This window comes from Thermobia domestica, chromosome 7, assembly GCF_964235325.1.
Source record: "Thermobia domestica chromosome 7, izTheDome1.hap1.1, whole genome shotgun sequence".
NCBI lineage: Eukaryota > Metazoa > Arthropoda > Insecta > Zygentoma > Lepismatidae > Thermobia > Thermobia domestica.
The window spans coordinates 54,065,555-54,090,309 of record NC_137460.1 but is presented as its reverse complement, the minus strand read 5'-3'; the positions used below and the strand labels follow the sequence as shown (position 1 = coordinate 54,090,309).

Here is a 24,755-nt window from a genome sequence, read left to right as displayed (position 1 = left end):
CTAAATAATAAATAAATATAACTCCATATCTTCAATATTTCACTTCACCAGGCCCGCAACTAGAGGGGGGCCTGCCCCCCTAACTTTTTATGGCTCCTCCAGACCTCAATACAGAATGGTATTATTAATACAAAAACCACAATTTAGATATTTGTAAGAGAATTTTTAATGACTCCCCCCCCCCAAACTTGTGTCTGGTTGCGGGCCTGCACTTCACTCTAGAACTTTGGTAACAAACACAATTACTTGAAAAGCTAAAAACCATAATCGAACATTATTTTTTGTTGCTTTGGCCTGTAACAGATTGAAAAGAGCGAACACTATGTATGTTTAACATTTTAAGGTTGGAATTATATCCTTTTATTCCTGGAAATTGAGGTAACCACAATCGGATGGTTTGTTTAATTATGTAATAAAAACATTCCAGAATTTCATCACTTGAGAGTTTTTTTTTTTTCTAATAATAAAAATTAAGTATAAAGAAAGTTTTCACAGAACCACTATTGCGAAACTTTTCTAGCTTATTCAATCCATATTCAATCTTCCTCTTGTGAATAATGTGATGCATTCAGTACATTTTCTATTGCTTATTGTCTTGTCGTAAGTATCCACAAACTAATACGTCTGTCTTTCATTTTTCTCACGACGTAATCTTTGGCATAAAAACGAGTGTGTCCTTACTGCACGAGATCACAGGTTTGATTTCCAGTAGGCATCGAGCGAACTACAGTGGTTCGTATCTCGCTTTTAAACTGTAGATCAGAGTTTCCTAACCGGTGTGCCGCAAACGAGCCCCTGGTGTGCCGCGAGGAAATCGAAACAAAATTATTAATTCTATAGCAACCAAATTGCAAGAAATAGCAAATATATATATATATATATATATATATATTATTTTGCATTACTATGATCATCTACAATGGAAAATATACTTAATTGTAAACTTAATATATTATTGTGCATACATTACTGTGTAGCAGGTAGTATTTCGAAAACAATTTTATTTGCCGCAGCCTCTTACACATTTCTACAGCTATTTCTACAAAGGCTGTGAAAGTTGTCATTCCCTTTTCTACATCCTACTTAAGTGAAGCAGGATTTTCTGCAATGAATACAATCAAGTGTAAGAACAGGTCACAACTGTTAACTCCGGAACACGATATGAGGGTGCGTTTATTAACTATCCATCCACAATTAAAGAAGATTATGAAAGAATATTATACTCAAGTTGCTTCATGCACCAACCTATTTTCTTTATTTTTCAAATATTGTAATTTTTATATATTAGAAAATATTATTGAACAATTCTAACTTTTGTGTAATATTTAAAAATTGTAACGTATATTAACCGTGTTAATAAATTATAAGTTCCATACTGTGTTACTTTTATGTACATTTTTAATGTCGAAAAAAGTACTTGTTATCATTGTTATAACCATTATTGCTTCTTTATTGTTTCAAACTATTTCCTAACTTGAAATTTTAAAATGTCATTCAATCCTTTCGACAAAGTAAACATGCATACAAATTACCTACATTTATACTTTTAAAGTACAAGAGATTTGTTTGTTCCTTCGTTATTTAGTGATCTTTCTTCTTAGTGAAAGGTTGGATCTAGTTTTCGAAAAAGAAACTGTATTTTAGAAAACCTGAGTCCTATATTTCATTGCAATTATTTTCTATTTTAAAATTAGAATGAAATAATAAGCATAATGATTTACCACAGGGAAAGCCAGTCATCGAGCTTTCTTTGTAAGAAGATGATCAGTATTAAAAAAAAAAAAAAAAAAGTATTTTATATTTACAAGTGTGTGTGCCGCAAGAATTAAAATTACATCGGTAGTGTGCCGCGAGTTGAAAAAGGTTGGGAAACGCTGCTGTAGATCGTGTCCTACATAGGCTCGCTGCTGACTAAGTACGTAAATACAACTTAAGGAACTAAACTGACGCACGGTTAACAAAACTTCACAGCGTTTTGGTTTATATACTTCTATACCATAACGACGGATGCCACGTGATGGATTGGGGTTGCCACTTGCCTCGAATCGGGCAGAACATCTCCAATTTTAAGAAATTTTCATCGTCCTGAATTACGACTAAGAGGGACACATTATTACCCAAAACATTTACAAAATATACCTGTGACATTTTTAAATTTCGATCTATGTTTGTATATATATATACACATGACGATCGAAATATCGATGTGGTTCTATCGCTAAAATTCTTCTGTTGGCACCAGTAAAATCATTACCAACGATGTTATTCTTTGTATTGGCTCAGATATTCGTACCTTCTCTTCAACTAGCCAAAAAACAAGTTGACATATAAATTTTCTGTTTCGTGTGATTTGGGTTTAAATTTTCATTTCAATTTTTATTCATGAATATATTCTTAATAAATTGTAAGACTATCCATGGCTTTGGATTGATTATTTTAACAAAAGAAGCACTGACCAAAGCTTAAAACACGATATGTTAGATATCCGAAACCATTACAAATTATAACTTAAAATAAAGCGTGTTTTAAGCTTTGGTCAGTGTTTCTTTTGTTAAAATTAATAAATTGTTCTCTATCTCCAATTTGGATATGATGAACTGGTATTCGACAAACATGTCTTGCTTTAGGCTTATGAAAAGAAAATAAATTATATCTTTCAGTTTTACGTCCTACGGTTATGCCGTGTAGACTAAAGGAGACGATTATGGTGAAAATGAACGAAAACGTGGAATAAAGAGGAATACACGGGAGAACCACGAGAAATCCCACGCACACGATGTTTCTCTACCACAAAGCCCACCTGACAAGATGGGGTCGAACCAGGGACCCACTTACTAGAGGTGAACCTTATACCACTGAGCCATCGTGGGCCCGGCTTATCAACAGGGCAACCCTACCATAGATGTGATGAGTTTGCAGTAGATGCTTTAGAAAAACGCCACACAAGAAGGAAGTTCCCACTGAAAATTTCGGCAGTTACTAAATGACAGACATAACAAAATTAGCCTACGTAAATACAAATCAATCAATCACTAGTGTTATTTTAATATGCTGTTAACTTTATATGATTGAGCTCGGTTTAAATCAAACTAACATATTACGATTACCGGGAAGACGAGAAATCCTTAGATAAGAAAAAATACAGTTATATCTTACCTTGTTATATGATCATAATGTAACTACTTAATTTAACAAAACTAGGTGTAATTTACATCTGCGAGTCAACGCTAGAGGAAACTACAAGAAAACTGAGATACGACGAGTTAAAAAAAATCCAAGACAAATAAGGAGTGACCTGTCTACAATTACTTACCACACCCAAAGGAACATCAACAATATATGGAGTTTCTCTGTCTAAGCTTCGAAAATATAATTTATAGTTTGTAACAGATAGTACCCCTCGCGATGGACCACTGTAAGGACATAGATAAGTCACTTCTCGAGCTACGCCTTGCACCTTCTCCCCAGGCAGTAATGGGGGATCGTCTGGTCTTGTTGGAACAGTTTCTGATACATGGATCTGCAACAAGAAAGAAAGAAACCTCTCTTGATTAATGATATAGAAACTAACTCTTCGCTACAGAAAACTCAGTGGTTTCATATTTTCTCACTACACTACGTGACATGTAAAGATGAACACAGTGGATATGTTATACAAAAATGAAATTCAAAAACAGCACTGCGTTTATTTGTAAAACATACAAAGTACAAAATCTTTATTTTTTCCTTAAAGCACTTACGTTAGATGTAACATTTTTGCTAAGACATACGCATACGTGACTTAATAGTATGTCAAAATAAAACGAACGTTCAAATATAGTACTATTCTCTGAAATTGAAAAAAAAAAAAAGATACAGTTATATCCAATGTAAGAGAGAAAAAGCCTGGTACATTATTTTTAATTCTAATGATATAACTGACCATATTATGCCTATGTATTTATCCGAGCGAAATGATTTCAAGACTTGCTGCACCTAGTCCCTTCGTAAGTCTTCGATGAACGGTGAACAGCAATCTCTCAGAACTCACATACGTAAATTGTCCATATTTAATATAAAAGTCAAAAGATGAAATATAGTTTTGTAAGGCTACGAACCCGCGGAAAATAAGATAAAAGAGATAAGAACTTCATCAAGACGCAATACGAAGGTTGAATACAGTATATTGTATAGTTAGTTGATAGTTCTTACTGATCACTCTAGAACCGTAATTTACTTCTTTTCCTTGTATTCCTTCATCCTTGGCAGGGACGGTATCGAAATGATTGGGTGAACAGCTTCCTTTTCTTCTCTGAACGGAATAGTAAAATACTGTATTTTATCTTCGATATTCTCCGGTCGCATCATCTTATACAGTAAGTCCACGATACTTTCTCTTTGCATTTTCCTATGTACAAAGCTGGTCCTTCTAAAACTATGATATTATTTTTCGTAATCACACATGAATGGACACACCGTACTTGCAACACAAGATTGTTGAAACGAAAAGAAGAAAAATAACGAGTTATCCCTCTCATTTTCCATGTTACAAGCAAGACGAGTACATCCCCATTAAAACACACCAACTAATCAAGAGAGAAAACCCTGCTATACAAATTCATACTCGTACGCGCCTTTGGCGTGGGAGGCCCGGGTTCGATTCCCGGCGGGAGCTCATGTGGTTCGGATTCCACGTTAATCAGTAGGTCCACGTCTCATATAACCTCGCTGCTGAACAGGACGTTAAACTCAAAATCAACTCAACAAATTCATACTTCAGATACTATTACATCACAGAAATAGAGAAACGTTCAGAATGTATTTATATTAGAGGTTTCTTTTAAAATTTAATTTTCAAAATATAACTAAACATATAATAGTTTCTCTGCATAAGTCTTCGGAACTTTTTGAAATAATTATTGTTACTTAAATGGAAGTGAATGAATTATGAGGTGTCCCATTTTTCAAGAATACGTCTTCAAACATTACGACATCATGCATTGGCGATGAACTGTTCAAACACTTCGAAGTTCATATCGTTGGTTAAGTGATGTTCCTTTTCCTCATATGAAACATGGACCTGCAGTTTAGGATGGAATCCCAACTACTGTAATGTAATGTGTTTAAATTTCTAAACTGTTCCACGGGTGCACGGTGACCCAGTGCTAGAGCGCTCACCTCTGGTGTGTGGTATCCCTAGTTCTATCCCCAGCCAAGTAAGTTTGTGGAGGACTATCGTGTCCGTGATTTTTATAAGGAATACTCCCGTTTCCTCCCACATTCTCATTCCACCAATTATTCCATCATGATTTATTTGCCTTAATCATCCGTCTCCCTTAGCATAAAGGCATAATCATGAGACGTTAAACTGAAAGACTTCGTTTCATTTCATTTTCAAAGCTGTTCCAAGAGAATCGAACCCTGAACACCATAATGGACTGTTGAATATTCATAAAGACATACAGCCTTGATCAAAAGTATTTGCCACTCCCTTAATTCTTAATAATTTACCTCCTTTTAACAGTTACCAATTATTTAGAATGTCTGCAGGTATCGCCACGCTAAACTAACCAACTTAAACAGAGTATGACATCATAAACACGCAAGCAAAAGTGGCGAGATGTGTACAGAAGAAAAAATACGTTTAGCGTGCACATTACTGAATAGTCTTCTGATAGTAACTTACTCTAAAGAATATTATTTTCCTACAGAAATGGCAAAAACGTGTGAATTTGATTTATCTAAACGAGTAAGAATAAGGGCATGGACTAAAGTTAATACACAAAGAAGAAAGAAAAGAAAAACACTATTACCAGGCAAATACCAACGTAATGATGGAGACACACTGTTGACAAGTAATCATTCTTGTTACAAGGATGCATGAGATCCGTGGTTTTCAAATTGTTTTATTTGTGGCGTACCCTCTTCAGCATACTTTGGATGGGTCTGGAGTCCAAGTTCCGTAGCTTAATCTTGATGCGATGGTGGTGGTGTGGTGCAGTTTTGGTTTCCCACTCCCCATCATAGACGTCCGCAGCCAACAGAGACCAGAAATGTTTTATTAAGCGTGCCTGTGGGACATCTGGCGGATTGGCGTTCCATGGCCTTGAGTACGCCAACAACTTGTTAGCTGTTTTTCTGACATGATGATTAGTTGGGAGTTGGCCAAAATACACAGCTATCATTATGATGATATGTGTTAATGAACTGAAGTAACTTTGATAGATATCTCTTGATGTACATGTTGGCTGTGATTGTTGGGCCATTAACATGAATGGTTGGGTGACATCCTTCGGTGAAATTGACACCCATGTCAGTATTTTTTTATGAAAATTTTCCTTGCTTTCGTAGCGTATAGTAGTTGGAGCCCCTATAACAATCGGAAGTATAATATCCACCCTTTACTGACATTTCATCTCCGGTAAATGAAAAATATTTTTTATCGTCCACATGATGATCATTGTGTCAGGATGCAAAATGTCGCTACGAAGTTTTCTACGTTGCTTTCTATTGTAGTGAATTGCTTCTCTATATACTTGGGTGTTTTATGAGCAATTGTCCTCTTGAAGACAAGAAATTTACCAGGCAGTTTCTGACTACTTGTCCCAATACTGTTTTCTGCAAGTTTCCTCCGTTTCCTCTTGCCACTGTGGGTCGGTTTGCCAGGACGGTCACACCTTGCCAAGTCTTCAACCGGGAAACCATTTTCATAGTTTTTATGATTATTTATATCGTGTAAGGTGAAAAGTCCTCGTTTTGAAAATGCTCGAAAACTTCCACCACATGTAGTTGTCCAAGGTCATACACCCATCATCGTAATGCAATTCTCTCTTCCTTTTTCAGCCATATGCTGCTTACATCTGCTTGCCCAGTACGAAGCATACTATCTACGAAAAAATCAGTTTGATATCCAAGACTGATTGATACTGCTCAATGTGGCCTTGGCACAACGATGACACGTTTGTGTGTTAACTTTCGCCCATGTCCTTACAATAACTGTCTGAGGAGAAAGAAAATAAAGGACAATCGCAAAAACAGTGTATTCTCTTCATAATAATGTGCGATACACTATAAATCGTTATAAAAAGGATGAAAAATCATGAAAACTAACAAAGTGCAAAAAACGTATCGTAAGTGCAAGAGAAGCCCAGTAATTGGTATCTACTTCTTTAAGAAATTGACAAAAGACGTATTCTGAGCTGACCTTTGACTTATTCGGAAACACCGAGAAAAAAGTTTCTGCCAGAATAATAAGGAGACTTCAACAAGCCATACAAGGTTACGAAGTGAGGGAAAAACCCTGGTTGTTTGGTTGTTCGACAAGAATAAAAAGCAGCACTTGCAGTGGTGTATGAAACATAGAAATTTCAATGCAGAGGATTGGTCACATACTGTGTGGTCGAACGAGTATAATCTCAAAGTATGTTTATTTGATTAATCCTAGATTTATTTGAAACACGATAAATAGATGAACAAATTAACTTAATGTTGGCTGTCCTTTCGTATTTTAATGATTTTCGTTATAAGTTTAGGTATTTGGTGCTGCGACTGTTCTACGTCAGACGCAGAGTGAGCGAAAAACACAAGCCACAATGTGCAGTACGAACCATAAAACACAGAGGAGGAAGTAAAGTTGTGTAGAGCTGCATGTTGGCCCATGAAATCGTCAAAATTTTGAAGTGTGCGAGCCGCATTGATTCCACAAAATACATCCAGGCACTAGAAAATGCGTTGGAACCGTTTACTAATAAAATGTTCGGTGACATCAACATGGATGGTTAGTTTCCAGCAAAACAACGCGCCGTGCAAGAAGTCGCGAGTTTTGATGAAATGGTTCTCAAATAATGGAGCTGAGCTCCCGGATTGGCATCCTCAGTCAACGGGCCTCAACTCCACTGAAAATATTTGCTCGATACTGAAATCCAAGATTAGGAACCACTCTATTGTATCAAATGAATCAGTAAAAAATGTTTTTATTCAAAAACGGCAGGTTATTACTGCACGAACGTCGCTGTTTAGTGTTGACTTTGCCAAGAATAGTAACTGCTGTTGTCAAAGAAAAATATTTCTGAACAAAATACGAGTATTGATTTACTATTTGGTCTAGGAATTAATTCGTGCGGGTGGACAAGAGATGGCGCAACGAACGGAGCGTCCCACAGTTCCGTGTATCCACACATGTGTTGCAAATCCCTGTCATCGCGTATCGTTCGTAGTATAGGGCAGTGGATTAAAGCGTCAACAACACCAGTTTGTAGTTAAGTGAACATGGCGCAATTTGTGCCTGATAAAGTGTTTTTGCGGGGTGTCCTGCTGCATTACTTTAACATGCAGAAAAGTGCGACTGAAAGTCATCGTATTTTGGTGGAAGTGTATGGTGACCATGCTCTAGCTGAGCAAACGTGTCAGAAGTGGTTTGCACGGTTTAGAAGTGGTGATTTCGGCTTGCAGACCAAGAGCGAGCTGGACAGCCAAAAAAATTTCAAGACGAAGAATTGACAGCATTGCTCGAGCAGGATTCGTGTCAAACGCAGGAACAACTTGCAGCAGCATTAGGCGTTGATCAAACAACAGTCTCCAAACGCTTGAAAGCCATGGGAATGATTCAAAAGATGTCACATTGGGTTCCACATGAATTGAAAGACAGAGACGTTGAAAGACGAAAAACCATTTGCGAATTGCTGCTTCAACGACAGAGCAGAACGGGGTTTCTGCATCGAATTATTACGGGTGATGAGAAGTGGATCCATTACAAGAACCCTAAACGAAAAAAGGCCTGGGTGAAACCAGGTCCATCACAACCAAAACGAGATATTCACTGTGCAAAGGTTATGCTGTGCATATGGTGGGATATGAAAGGTGTGGTGTACTATGAGCTGCTGCAACCGGGTGAAACTATGAATGGAGAACGTTATCGACGACAATTAATGCGTTTGAAGCAAGCTCTGGCCAGAACACGACCAGAATGGGAGAACAGACATGATAAACTTATTGTTCAACATGATAACGCTCGCCCACATGTCGCAAAACCGGTCAAAACCTATTTAGAAAATGTCGGATGGGAAGTTTTACCCCACCCGCCGTATTCACCAGACGTTGCTCCTTCGGACTACTACTTGTTCGATTGCATGAACAACGATTTGATTGGACAGCGGTTTACTTCTTCAGAAGATATCGAAACATGGGTCTCTGACTGGATCGCTTCCAAGGATGAGGACTTCTTTCGCCACGGAATCCGTACAGTGCCTGACAGATGGGCGAAAGTGGTGGCTAGCGATGGACAATATTTTTCTTAAGGTATTTATGTATTTTGTATTTGTACTACAGCTTCAATGTGTGCGTACCAACCGCACGAATTAATTCCTAGACCAAATATAATAAATATTCCCATTTTCGACAACTCGCATTTTGTATTTAACCTGAATGAAAAAAAAAAAAAAATACTATTAAGATTTCACACAGGTGGCGAATAATTTCAGCCAGTCCTTACAACATGGCAAATATACATGATCATACAAGGATGACAAATACACATAATCAAGTACTACAAGGTTATAAACGTTCAAGAACTCCTTAATTTTGAGAAACAATTCAAATCACACACACACATATATATATACATACCCTACGACAAAAATTAATAAATTGTATGTATATGTATATTAACTGACATTCACCTACAATATGCCCTGGGAATTCTAAAAGGATAGTCATACTCCTAGTATGATTTCGGCAACCAATCCTGTTGCCTTCAACACAACGTTAGGGGTACAAAAATAAAAATTACGATGTTAACTCTTTACAAGTGTTTCTTACAACTTCCCAGGGAATACTGTAGATGAGTATTAATAAATCTTAAGATGTATCAGACTGTATTTCTGTCAATGTACATATATTTATACAGGGTGTTTCAAAACAACACCGACAACGTTTGGGAAGTAATTCCTGACACCAAGATAAGACAAAAAGTATATACCATCCTGGGTGCACAAATGCTTCCTTTCAGAGCTACATGATGCCGAAAACATGAAAAAAAAAAAAAAAAAATGAACTTCAAACGTTCATAGCTCCAATACGATGGGACCTACCGTAGTTAGGTCAAGACTTCACTTAGGAACCAATATGTGCCCTATCCAAATATCCATGTTTCAGAATCCTGCGGTACTTGCGCAACAATTTTTATAGAGGTAGTTGGTGAATACTTCATATTATATGCCCGTAGCCAAACTCATTCTACAGAAATCGTTGCGTGAGTACCGCATGATTCTGAAATGGATTTTTGGATAGCGCACATATTAGTTCCTAAATGAAGTCTTGACTCGACTACGGTAGGTTCCACAGTACTGAAGCTATGGGCCTTCAAAATTCATTTTTTATTTTCGGCAGCCTATAACTCCGAAAGAAAGCATTTATGCACCCAGGTTGGTCTATACTTTTTGTCTTATACTGGAGTCAGGAATCATTTCCCAAATGTTGTCGGTGTTGTTTTGAAATACCCTATATATTATTGACTATATTACAGAAACAAAGAAAAGAACTTATAAGTGGTATAAGTTGCGTTGTGAGCAAAGATAACGTACGTAGAAAGAAAATTAAAGCATGAAAGTAACGAAAGAATCCTAAGTACAGAAACCTCAGCAAGTACCTTATTACTACTACTACGTGAGAAGACTACGGATCTTGTAAAGCATAAAGCTAAGGAAGCAAAGAAGAGACGACGTTGCAAAACTACTTTTGTGGAGAAAAGACGTTTAGCAATTTAGCAGCTACTTACTTTGCCTTTAATTTTACTCTCAACAGTTGATACATTTTCGGTGGAGGTTGAACTGGAGGAACAGAAACTCTTTGAGGGGGAGCCTTTGCTTGAACTTACCTATAAGAAAAACTCGGTCTTTATTTATCTGTATTTTATATATATATATTGATTTTATCCTCAGAAGATTCTAACCAAAACATTACGGTACGACAAGAAAATCCACGATAAATTAGGGGTAAATTCAGGAAATGAATAAAATACGAAATCCTCAAAACGAAAGGCAACATCATAAATAAGCTTTTTATACCCTTGTATAGTAAACTCAGATTACGGTAGATTATGAATAAACTTGAAACATGAGCTCGTGAATGACACTGGATTAGTCATGTGCACATATTTCATAACAACTGATCCATCATGTGTCAAGTGCTACACTACATAGACACCTAGACAAAACTCATAATCCTACATACGTTCATTTGTTAGTAGTTCCGGAACTCTATTATTTATAAAACAAAAGAAACGGTAGAAATGCTTTTGGTGGCGGAAGCACCAGCATCACAAGCGAGCTCAAGGTGGTATTATTAGTAATTCTCTTATAAACGACCTAAGAATCGTAAGTAAATTCGACTTCAACTTACATCTATGACATTCCCTGCAACATTCACTTTTTAAAATTACTGATGATTTATTATAATCATCACAAAATTTAAAGAAGTTTGAGTGTTTGTATGTACACAGCAACTACTATTAAGGCAGCGTTTCCAAACCTTTCTCAACTTGCGGTACACTACGGGTGTAACTTGAATTCTCGGGGCACACTCATAGATATTATTATTATTTGCAAATATAAAATACCATGGTATTTTTTCTGTGATTACTGATCATCTTCTCACAGAGATGAAAGCTCGATTACTGGTTTTCCCCTATGCTAATTCATTATGCTTATTTTTATTCTAATTTTAAAATAGAAAACAGTTGCAATGAAATATAGGACTCAGATTTTTAAAAATAAGCTTTCTTTTTCGAAAACTGTATCCAACCTTTCACTATTAATAAGAACGAAGATCACTAAATAACGAAGTACAAACGAATGTTTTGTACTTTTAACTTTGCTGTTTTAACCAAAACCGGTGCATATTATTGCAATCACACAGCTTGCGATACGTCGAAGTCAAAACACAGCTGTTGAACAAAGTGCTGTTCTGTCATTCACGTGGGGATGTGTGTTCTACGAACGTTCTCTTGACGCATGCCGTACAAGTGCTTCCATTTCTCGGTGTCAGTATGACTCTCAATTGAAGCATAACATAGCAGCTAATCGTGGAAATGTGTATTAATACGAGTCGAAATACTGTCCGCTACATAGCAATAGATGTAGAATAATATATTACAATTACAGTAATTTTTTTCCACGGTGGAAATTCATAGTAATGTGAAATATAAAAATATACACTTTTCCGTTTGTCTTGCAATTTGGTTGCTATAGAATTAATAATTTTGTTTCGATTTCCTCGCGGCACACCACCGGTCCATTCGTGGCACACCGGTTGGGAAACGCTGTATTAAGGTTAATATAACCGTACCATCTAACGTTTCCTTAGCAACTTAGTTTCCAGTTTAGCGAAAATTAGAGTGGAAAATCACCTTTGATAAATACAAAACTTTTTTTTTTTTTTTAATGTAACTAGACAAGCAGCAAAACTAATTCGATATTTTCTACGGGACCTGAAAAACTATATTCATATCGCCCTTCCCCATCTTTAACGTTCTACTTTTTATTTTTTAAATACAGCTTACTTTCTTACTGTAGATTCTAATCTTGAGTCCAACTTTCTGTATTTGCAACATAATAAATCACTAGTACTAAATAATAGTTATACATAACGATATCTTTAATATCTCGGAATTCTCCATCTACTCAAAAGAAGTAAACATATATCATAATTTGATGTATCTCTTTATCTAAAACCAACGAACCTGACTTATTTTTTTCTCCTGTAGCATTTCAATTTTTGATTTAATTTGTTATTTACCTTTCAAAGCTTGAAGTTTTAACACCTTTTGGTGCTCTTTAAGTTTTCTGAGTTTATCCTGATTTTTTGTGTGTTCTTCCTACCTTCTGTGAATATATATATAACCTGAATCCTCTGTAAAATATAGAAGACGTCCATGGGTTTCGGCATATTTTGAAACATTTCTCTGACTTTCCAAAGGTCAGTGTAAACCCTAATATTTGTCGGAAATCCAGACCTAAGGAGAAGCTAAGGATGAAAACTGGTTTACAGTAAAAGCTAAATAAATGGTTAATGGAACATTTGACTCCAATGATGATAATCGTTGTTTAGTTAATGAGCATGGGTTAAGAGAAAACGTGCAAGTACTGAATATGTCGAGAGGACGCAGTGCTCGGACTATGTTTAATACGATATATGTTTGTATCTAGCAATGTATACTAGATGGAAGTAGTATTCTAAGGAAAAAAGTACCAGCCATACAAAATGGTAATCCATGTAGAGGATACAGAATAAAAAGATACTTAATGTAATAGTACGTTGTTCCTTTATTATATATGCTAATCCTGGTATTACTCCCATTAATACCCTTTATTGTTTCCAATAACGAAAATACATAAGATCTTATGTTTATTTGAAAATATGGGGATTGAAATTAGTTACATATTTCTCTTAAATGAGAGTAAAAAAGTATTATTCAGAAGACTGACACTCCATTAGCTTAGTGAATTCAGTAAATTTTCTGGCCACCTTCGATAGCTGACGTTTACTACACTCCCTAATTCAAACATAAATTTTAATTTCGTTTAAAAAGAAATGTTCTAGGACAGTGGTTTTCAACTGCCAGACTACGAAATTTTTTTGCTTAAGTATGGCTAGAACTGAGATGCTTTCTATTTTGCCGGTTCTCAACATTCGTCTTTTGTCGGTACGCAGTTACCTAAAGGTTCAAAACCACTGCTCTAAGCTCAATCCAATCGCAACAAAAACTGAAAATGTTACTTTACATTACTGATTACGAAGAGCCTTGAGAAATTCGTATTTTATTCATTACACAGTTATTAACACATGTTCCTGTTATCTGTATATGGATAAGTACACTCAGTTAAACATGTCTCCTAAATGTTTGTTACAACTACTAGCAGAACCAAACCCAACTTCATGCAGCTTCGTCTTTATACTTTATTCTTTAACGGATTAACTCTGCTTAGTTGCACTTCATGCAACAACTACATTTTAACCAAGCTCATTAGAAATATTGCAGTTTTCGAATTACCATTAAAGTTAGTTAAGCAGAATAACAGAATATCCTACTTACAACAACAAAACAAGAAAAAAGCATTTAGTAACTGTTATAAATCTACCATTCCAACAATATTAACTACAATTAAACTTTCTACGAATTACAAGATATTCAAATAACTTGTGTTAGAAAGTTTTCATGAAGTGACGATTTCAGATCAATTTTCCGAAAGGAAAAATGAAATACTGGGGAAGGGAATGAATCCCCCAAATTACCACATGAAATCAGCACAGCGTATAATAGTACTATACTTACATAAAATCAGATGTCACTTAATGTCAGCAACACTAAAAGCTTTTAAATCATCATCAGAACTCTGTGTCGCGTTCAAAGAAAAAGAACAGCCCTTATCATAAAATCAACAATTCTTGGAATGAAGCAATATCAAGCAACATCATTTAAACACACAAAACCTACATCGAAAATACGACTATAACTTAAAATGGAAGACAAAACAAGCGATAATATTGGTAAGCGTTAATTGAAATTCTTACTAATCGTCGCATACAAGCAGGGTGGATTGATTTAAATAACTTGATTTTTAAAATAAAAATCGTTGATTTAAATCGAATTCCGAAATAAATTAATTTAAAGTGAAAATAAGTAAAATCCCGTTTCTGTTCTGTTATTTCGATTATGGAAATTAATAATCATAATACATTGGGACTCAAATGTACAGTATAGTATGAAAACAAGTATCATGCAGAGCATGATTAGGGAAAATCCCGTTTTGAACAGGAAACGGAGCAATCCTGCTTTCTTCTTTTTGTAATCGTTAGAATCGTTAACTATTCCAACGGGGAAATCACCATCGACATTTAAAACGAAAATTCTTTTTTGTGCGTGTCTGTTTGTTTGTTCCCAGATAATAGGGCGCATTTAGAGGGGTCCTATTCCCCCTCTCTTTTTTTTATTTTTATTTTATTTTATTTTATTTATTTTTTGTTAATTTTATAACTTTAGGCGAAATTTATGTATTTCATGCCGCAAGTTAGTTCTGAGTTTTTTAAAATAGGCCCCTGCCCAATATCAGTAACTTTTGTGAAAAACAGCGTCATTTTGAGATAACGTTGCTGTACTTTTTCCTTAACGCTTAACCTTTTAAATTATATCACCTATTTTTAGGTGATAGGGTAGAGTCTTCATTTTTCGAATAAAAAGTACCAATAAGGCTTTTTACTTCGTTTACTTCAGACTGGAGGCACTTTAGAACACGTTACATATGCTTTTACGACTTTCTGCGTTGAGGCATAGTGTGTGATGAAGTCATAAATTTAAAAATATATTTTTTGTTATGCGTATTATTATTATTTTTTGGCGGGTTACATTTTGCATTCAGAAGACTGAAATTTTGCACACTCGTTCAGTGCACCCCTTAATAATTTTCAGATGTTTTTAGATCTGCGTGGAAACAGCAGATCCCGAGGGACAAAAGTGTTTAAAAAAAAAGGATATTTTTAACAAAAAATAGCTTTTTTCGTGATTTTTCCGCCTCAGATGGAGATATATGAATGGTACCGTTTGAAAGGCTGTTCTATTCTGAAGAAAATGATGTACGTACTATGCTCCTAGGATAAATAGGGATGTCTCAGGAAACTGTTACCTGAGATCCTATTTTATACGGGAATCTGGAGTATTTGGGGAATATTATTTTTCGCGGGCTTACTTTTGCACCCACAAGATTGAAACTTTGCACATTTACTCAGTGCACCCCTCAGTATTTTTCAGATTTGTTTCAGATCTCTGCCTTAAAACAGGGGGGGGGGGGAAGGGTCCACAGAGGTAAAAATTTTAAATATATATATATATATTTTTTTTTTAACAGAAAATTCCTTTTTCCGTGATTTACCCACCCCAGATACATGATGGAGACATTTGAAGGGTACCGTTTGAAAATTTGTTTTATTCTGAAGAGAATAATGTACAAATCATGATCATAGGCTAAATAGGGATGTCTGAGGAAATTTTTATATTACATCCGGGTCATCTGGGGCATTGTGGGAATGTTCTTAGCTCATTGTTAAATAGTTTCCTCACCCTTACTACTCAAGATAGAAGCTCGAAATTTTGTACACACATTTAGTACACCCCTTAGTATTTCCCAGTTGATTTTGAGATGTGTGCGTCGACACAGAGGAATCCAGAGGGGGTCAAAATTAAAAAAAAAAAAAGTAAAAAAAATGTCGATTACTCCCAAAATTTCCCGCTTCAGGGACATGATAGGGAAATGTGAATGTTACCGTTTTAAAAGCTGCTCTATTCTAAAGACAGTGATGTATGTCCTAGGATAAATAGGGATGATGCTGTAGCTGCTTGACTGAAAGTGTATAATTTACCTTTAAAAAGAGCCATATTTTAAAAAGGTTAAGAAACATTGTTTGGGATTGATATAGGTTAACGATTGGGGATAATTCAAAATTCAACCCCAATACTTTCACTTAAATGGCATAATTAGCATTTAATACTAATTCCTAATGTTTTTTCTTCAGTTCGCGACTTGTATTATACGAGGAGAAAGATTTGATTTAAATCAAAAAAATCGATTTAAATCAAAAAATCAACAAAAATGATTTTTTTTTAAAAAAAAAACATGATTTTTTTCCACCCTGCATACAAGTAATAGTTGGGCTTCAAATCAATTCCAAAGACTGAAAAATCCATAAATCAACCCATAATTTTCAATGCAACACAAATCACAACCAGCAGCAGTTCACCTATTCAAAGATTACACCTGGCAGAAGTTTAACATGTACTGCAACTTAATTCAACAATATGAGGCCCAGAAAAAAGGATTACATTACCAGTGGAGGCTTTTGAGGGAAGTCACATCGGTAAAAATGTACATTTTATCACTACAAGCTAGGAGAAGAACGCTTCATACAGTTTCAGAACTCTGTATACGAGTATTAGTGCAGTAGGATACGTTTTCCTGCTTTAGCTTGTCCTAGTATAATTTAAATTTTTACTGATGTCGCTTCCTTCATGAGCTGACTTGATATTACATTAACAAACAAACAAACAAAAAAATCACTACACACCAAAACTGCTCACTTTTAAAGCGAGCAACGTTAGCATTGAAATTGTTGTTAGTAAAGATTCTGACTTACTGATTCTTGTCCTAGTTTGGAATTAAGTGAGCTCGATTTAGAATCAGAAGCTAATGAGTCCGAGCTGGCATGTTTTGAGTTTCCATCTGGACTTAGTAATTCCGCACTTCCTTTTCTTTCCATCTTCTACACATACCTGCAAATATATATAAAAAAAGTTAACAATGATTATTAGAAGATAGGACATTAAATTCTTAAAAAAAAAATTAAATACTGTACCTTTCAACAATAATTTCTGTAGTAATTAATTTCATTTTAACGTCAAGAGGAACATAAATAAGTTGCAAGTGAAATGGATTTCTTAGTTTTACGCCCACCGATATACTCTTCGCGCTAAAGAAGATGGATAATTAACGAAAAAGAATGATCATGAAATAATTGGTGGAATGAGAATATGGGAGAATACCGAGAAAATCCACGGACACGATGCAGTCCATTACAAATTCACATGATCTGACATCGAACCAGCAACCCTTTGACCAAACATAGGTGTGCTTTCTACCGTAACCACTTCCCACAACACACAAAAAATACGAAAACAATTCATGTAGTGAACAGTCTGGCTGTCACATCACAGTAAGTGTGTATTTACTGTTTAATTGAAGAAAAATCACCTCCTATTGCTTTCTTTTTACACTTTGTAAGATGAATCTGATTGTCATTTGTTATTTTTTGCAAATTTCCCAGGAGGAAAAAGCTCCTAACACGTCATGAAAACAAATCGAACACATTAGTTTTACATGATGATAGTAAATTTCAATTTTAAGTACCCTTTCCCTGTGGTAACCGTTTGGCTCCCGCGTTAACACATATAAACCTATACATTTTTTGTGGTGATCAAACACCATGTGCACGGATTTTCTAAGTTCTCCCGTTTCCTCCATTTTCTGCATTGTATCATTATCATCAATCTCATTAACACTGTTTTCCTTAGCTATGGTGAAAGGTCATAGGACATAAAACAAAAGTAACGCTTCGCGTTTGTTGAGTCTTGATATAGTGTATCTAGTATCAAAATGTTATTTTATACGGGTCGCCGTGTTGCTCTAGTAACAGTTTCTGACAACCTGATTTCTATTTGTATTTATTTATTTTTGGTAATACATCAGGTCAATACGCATTGGGACGCATTTCAGACAATCCAGATCCTTATACAAATAGCGCAGGACAGAGTTAATGGATATTGTTTTCGATAATTAAAATAGTACAAACAATTTTAAAGTAATTGGAGATTCTTGCTAAGAAATGATATTTCAAATACAATAAATTAGGTGTAATAATTTCAGGCTTTCCAATGCTAATGAAGAAAAATATAGGAAATCACGACGAAAAAATATAGGAGGTTTTGTGAAGCTGTGAAAAAGGAAATCGGTTGAAATAAAATAAAATAATCACGTGGAAATTACATCAATTGTTATACGAACATACATTCTACTCTAAATATAACTAAATGACTAATTATTTCGTTGCAAAATTTTATACGACTTTCTTAGTGTTTTCGTATGTAGCTCACCAGTACTGAGGAAACTGTAAAAAGGATCTACATCAGAAAATCAGTGTTTGTAAGTATACGCCTCCATGATCTAAATGAAATGTTTACAATGATCTAAATGGTAAACTCTAAAATGTAAACCTTCTGCAGCTGGCGTTTTTAAAGTAAAATTTGACTATGTGTAACATATTCTACAATTATTTGCTTACAGTTAGTGCAAAAAGTATTGATACACTTAAATAAATTATATATAAATCTTTAAAGTCACTAGCCCATACAACTTTTTGATGAATATGACGAAATTAGTTTACTTTTTTGTTCCATTTTGTAGGTGTATGAATACTTTTTGCGCTAACTGTATATTGTTTGGTGTAATTATCATTAGACAATAAGCAGGAAAGGATGAAACACAGAAGAGTCTCCATTCAACTACCTTATTATGGAGACAAAAGGCCCTCCAACCATCCATACCTAATTTCCTTCCGTTATATTCACAAGTGGAAATAGCAATGCAACAGAAATATAGGAGGTTTCGTTAAAATACAGGAGATATAGGAGCATTGGAAAGCCTGTAATTCAGTTGAATGAATTTCATTTCTCAAAATCGAGAAGGATGTATATCGTTGGGATACTTGCAATAGTTGTAGTATTAGTTTAGTTTCTCAGTAACAGAATCAGGAAGAGTACAGATCATTTATCTCCTCCTCTGAAAAATACATGTTGGTATACTTTTTACCACCATGAACAATGGTTGTAAAGATTAAATTTGCATCTTGTAAAACAATCAAAACGTGCTCAGTGCTAGAGACAAAGAGATACATAGTAGGCATATAACACGTGACCTACTTTAACAATCATTAGAGTTCCTTATATTCTCAATACAGGCCTACTCTATTGTACACTCTTCTCTACTTATATGACCGTCTTCTATACTGTAAGAAACTTACCCGCGATCGATTAGTTCTCTGAAACTGCTGCGGTTAAAAACCCGTGTCCCACACCCCTGCCATGATTTCCATTGTCATACGTAAGACGCAGTACCTCGTGATTCCAATTAATTTTCGATCAGAATATTAATCATGTATAACAATTAAAAAAAAAAAAAATGAACGTATTTCGTTATAGGTACAGTCCTAGCTCGGTTTTGAAACTTCGAATTTTGCTAGATTTACATACACTTGCCGTACCCATGTATCCTAACTGCGCTTGCCCGATATTCTACACGCGTTTACTTTAGAAGGGCAATAACATTCTTTTCTTCAGTAATGAGCCCATAAGAAAATGATTTGTTAACCTTTTATACAATTTCACCTTGCAAAACTGTCAACGAACTCTCTCAGTGCTTCCTGTTCTGTCATTTTTAACCTGCATTGACTTGAGAGACGACGGAATGTTAACACTACTTCTCAAGTTCAGATTTGAAGAAAACATTATAAAGTTATATCAATAAAATTGGCTCTCAGATACTTTTTATTAATGTTTCCAGCTAAAAATTGTGGATTATGAATCTAAAGTAAGAACTCAAGTGAAGCAGTAGACACTGATCACAATGTAAGTCAAGTCTTAATATAAAGTACATAATATAGACGTTCTAACTCGAAATAAAATAACATTTCTATTAACAATTTAAAAATGAAAACGTAACACACCAACGTCACTGAAATACCTTCGTAACAAACCGCCTCCAGATACCAACCAACGAACTATATTCCCAACAATAACGTCCATAAATACAATACTCGATGTGTCAATAATTTGCATTTTATTCCGCAAAATCATTATTATTGGATCAAAAGATCCAATATATATAGATCAAAAATTTCCTTGTGCGTCTTATATGTGAAAAACTACATACAGTGTAGCCAAACCCAAACTGTCACTTAACTCAGTATGATGTGCTTATTCCGTAGAAAATACGAAAACTCGATTCAGGAGCCGTTCAGAAATTTTGTGGCACCTGATCCAATAACTAACTATTGGCTAAGATCGCAATCTTTCGATGCACTTTTTGATCATTCCTAAAATTCTTGTTATTATTACTTTAGAAAAGCATACATATAAACTGTACGAGTGTTTTCAATAAGTTACTTGAGTCTCTAAAGCAAATACAACATATTCTGCGTTCAAATCGAAACTTTTTTACTCTGTAAATGAGTTTTATGAAGATAGTTTATTGGTTTCCTTCTGTATTACTTATGTTCTGAATGTGTTGAGTGTGTGTGTGTGTTTGTGTATGAAAAGTTATTTTATTGGGTATTTCTGTAAATTAAGGTTTTGTTCACGCATTATTTTCGGGTTAACTGCCGCAGACGGCGGTCCCCAAATACAAAATTTACGGAGAAATGAACAGAATCAGACGAAATGTTAGTATGAGAGTAACAACAAGAATTTCATAAATGATTAATAAAAAAAAAAAAAAAGACTGCGATCTTAGCCAATAATTAGTTTTTGGGTCACGGGCCACAAAATTTTTTAACGGCCCCTAAATATTTGAGTTTTCGTATTTTCTACGGAATAAACACATCATACTGAATTAAGTAATAGTCTGGGATTAGCTACACTGTATGTAGTTCTGCAGACATAAGGCATACAAGAAAATTTTTGATTGAAATATATTGGATCTTTTGATAAAAAAAAAGTAACACAGGATCAATGTAGGGTGGTTTATTAGGGAAAAAAAAAAACGAGGTTAAATTCTGGACTATATTAGTTCGCGTATTGATACTATATTAGATGAAGAGGCAATAGAACATATGGTAACGTTTCAAACTCATTGTCTTATTAACCTAGGGCGTGTATGCTGTAGTGGTAGAGGAAATTCAGAAATATAGAGCGGAAACTATTATGAGCTGCATCTGAGGCAAATGTGGCAAACCGACGCAAAATTTTGGGTCCTATTCCATTTTATGGGGGCATAAATTTGTAAAATCCACGGAAGGAAACGTTACCTGGTTTTACAATACGACGATATAAATAATGAAAATATATCGGTACCTTAGCTCTATACGCAGAGGCGAAACTTTTTCATTAATGCGACATGTGCGAAACGTTAAAAACATACATATATATTTAAAAAAAAAAAAAAAAAAAAACTCAAACTTTTGGTTTCAGAGCCAGAAATCACATTTACATTATCGCGAATTTCGGCATTACTCGCAATAAATGCGAATGAAAACGAAAAAGTGAAATTCTTGTTAATTATTGCTAATAATAACTAAATATCGCACTTCCAATGTTATCTAACTTAAAAAACGTTGCATTTACGAAAAAGCTCTGAGAGTTATTTGATCCAGAAACTGTTTCACTTTATAAAAATGTAGACATCAACCAAACTGAAATGTTGTTTAAATCCTAGACTGTTTTGTGGTGAAATTGTTCATGATCTGTTAGTTCCTTACCGTGGATTTAAAAGTAAGATCATTGAAATTCTCAACAGTGAAGATTAGGAAGTTGACAATTTGTCATGGTTAAACAGTTTAAAAGTTAACTATAGATTTTTTGCAGTCAGCTCGTTACATTCAATATGGTTGCTAGTCTCAAGTGTTGATGCCGAGAGATTCTTTTCCAAGTATAATACAATTGTTACTGATAGGAGAACAAACTCAAAAGAAGAATTGTTAATGCCTTACTGCAGGTTATCCTTTAACTAATGATAAGATTAGAGGAAGAGTTAAAATTTTTGTATTAGTTTCTATACTTCAGTGAATACATTAGCTAGAACGTGTACCTAATCAAGGCATAACCTCATTTTCGTATTAGATACACACCTTACTACCAAAAATACACTTCAGAAGTTTCATATTTTTGTAAAATGTGATATATATATAAATGCGACATAAATGCGAAAATTGTGCAATTAATCCAACAAAATATCAAAATTGTTGCGAAAAAGTTTCGTCTCTATCTATCTATACGTATAATAAGGTAGAAATACGAAATGGAAGCATCTTTATTACATAATACTTCATAAGAAAGACATGATGAAGATAAATGTTAAGAGAAGGCAGTGTACAAAGTAATCATAGAAGTGTCGCAAAGCTGTGTCACACACAAGGGATATATTTTATACTATATAAAGAGTTTTTATACTGTTTATGCGTATATCGACTGTCACAGACGTGCCTGCTCTCTCTTGCTAGTGCTCGGCCCCTTTTGATGCGCTCCTGTCAAACTCGGCTGGATAGTATTCGTACATTTTAGTGGCCACCTAACACAAGTTGGTTTGTTTTAAACTTAATTCGTGATTTAAGGATTGCAATTTTTTGCCATATGTGCACACGTTGTATTTATGCCCTGCCTCATTATGTCAGTCTGCACCGATTAATTCAAATCTCTCCACCACAAACACTTTCTAAGGCCATAAAAGTGCATTTGTTACTAAGAGAAATTTATATTACAAGAACGTAAGTACTCCCTCGTGTGGCCATCTAGTATCGAAAAGAAGTATCTTCATATGCGTCTTTTAATTCTTAATGTCCCAGTGACATGTATGTGATAGGAGGTTTGGTATTATTCGAGCAGAAAATGACATAAAACCTACAGTGCATAAAACATGAACCAACTTGTGCTAGGTGGCCACTAAAAAAGCACGAATGCTATCTTACCGATTGAGGTTAGGAACGTAGCAGGTGGTTTCTAGCGGTAGCGAGGTGTGCGTCCGTGGGCACCACGCGCGCCAGTGACGAGGAGTATACGCATAAAGGAGAAGTGGAAGAGCACACTTACACATACTATGCTTTCACTCTCACTCAAAATTCGCAATATACTGTGCAGTGACAGTAATTACGCATATTCACACTGTCATTCCTTCACGAAAATTGTTTCACATTGTATTTTATCTATACATTTTCTATTGGTAGAACCGTCTGCTCCAGTGATCCCCTTAATAGTGCACAGTTTACAACACCTAACAGTTGGAAGGTACCAATTTTGTCGCAGCAATAGAATACAGATGAATACGTACCTGATAAAATGCAAAGAAAACATAACAATATTTGTGATTTAGTTAAATGAACGACAAAAATGAAAGAGGAGTAATACTTCATAAGATGCATTCAAATAAAAAGTACCAATAAAACGTTAAAAACGGGTTAATGTGAACCTAAAGCGGGGCCGCCATCTGCGGAAGATTAGTCTCACTTTGTAATTATTGACAACTGTATGCGTACTAGAGATAAATCTCAATTGTATTTTAAACAGGCTAATAAATAAAACATATTTGTAAACGCTAGAATTCGATATTTCTGAGTAATAATATGTAAAACGTACATACAATTATTTACAAATATACGGCACCAAAATGGCTTCAATTGTTACAATATGACTACCTGTTATGTATAGTTCTACGCGTTTAACGACCCATATACTTTTTTCCCACAGCTATATAGTTGATTACTCTCACCTGATAGAAGTTAGAGAAACTAAATTTAATTTGGTGCAGTTAAAGTGCAACTATATTTATTATTCTTGTTAGTATTATTTAACGTACAAACATTTCATATATTAACTTCTAATATATGCATTGAAACGCTTGTATACTCAGAAAATAAATATTTCACACTCAACTTGTCAAACACATCACCTGCCCAATCTACTCCAAGTCTCACAGAATATTGCCTACTGACTTGGTTCTTTGTCTTCTTCTCGAAACAACAAACAATACAATGGATGCCTCGGATACAAGACACGTAGGCTACAGATAAAAACATTTTCTTATGGGTATCTCACAACGAGGATTTTTGAGATGAAAACAAAAGCAATCAAAAGCAAATGTCAGTCAGCAAAAGTAAAAGTTATAGTTAGGGGAAGGAAACATCAAATCAGAAAAAGTTAAAATCGAGAAAGAAGTTCAGGCAGTGAATGAGGGGTTAGTACCAAGATGGACGGAGCTAAAAAAGATGAGGAAGATTAGGAATGTATAATAAAAAAAGGAGAACTGTAAAGGAAGAAGAGGATGTATGAACTAGTAAATGTACAAAAAGAGAGATGTAAGTGCGGTGTATGTGAAGAAAGTCCAGTTAATCTCTTTCCTCGATACAGCATCATGGGAAAATGTTATGTACTGGAAGACTATCACTGACGAATTCGCTGGCTAGTTGCAAAC

General features: G+C 35.0%; 1 protein-coding gene across 5 annotated transcripts in view; it reads right to left on the bottom strand.

Moving 5' to 3' along the window:
• mtm (phosphatidylinositol-3-phosphate phosphatase) overlaps positions 1–24,376 on the bottom strand; it is a 62,039-nt gene extending 37,663 nt beyond the window's left edge. Inside the window, exons 1-4 of one of the 5 annotated variants that reach the window (XM_081764675.1) lie at positions 24,234–24,376; positions 17,161–17,296; positions 10,754–10,852; positions 3,314–3,520 (exon numbers count right to left, since the gene is read on the bottom strand). In XM_081764675.1, the coding sequence (XP_081620801.1) occupies positions 3,314–3,520; positions 10,754–10,852; positions 17,161–17,283 (429 nt within the window). In that variant the 5' untranslated portion in view covers positions 17,284–17,296; positions 24,234–24,376. Of the gene's footprint in view, positions 1–3,313; positions 3,521–10,753; positions 10,853–17,160; positions 17,297–24,053 lie in introns of all 5 variants that reach the window. The other 4 variants (XM_081764674.1, XM_081764673.1, XM_081764677.1 and 1 more) reach the window with 4 other exon arrangements.
• Positions 24,377–24,755: the final 379 nt, after the last annotated feature.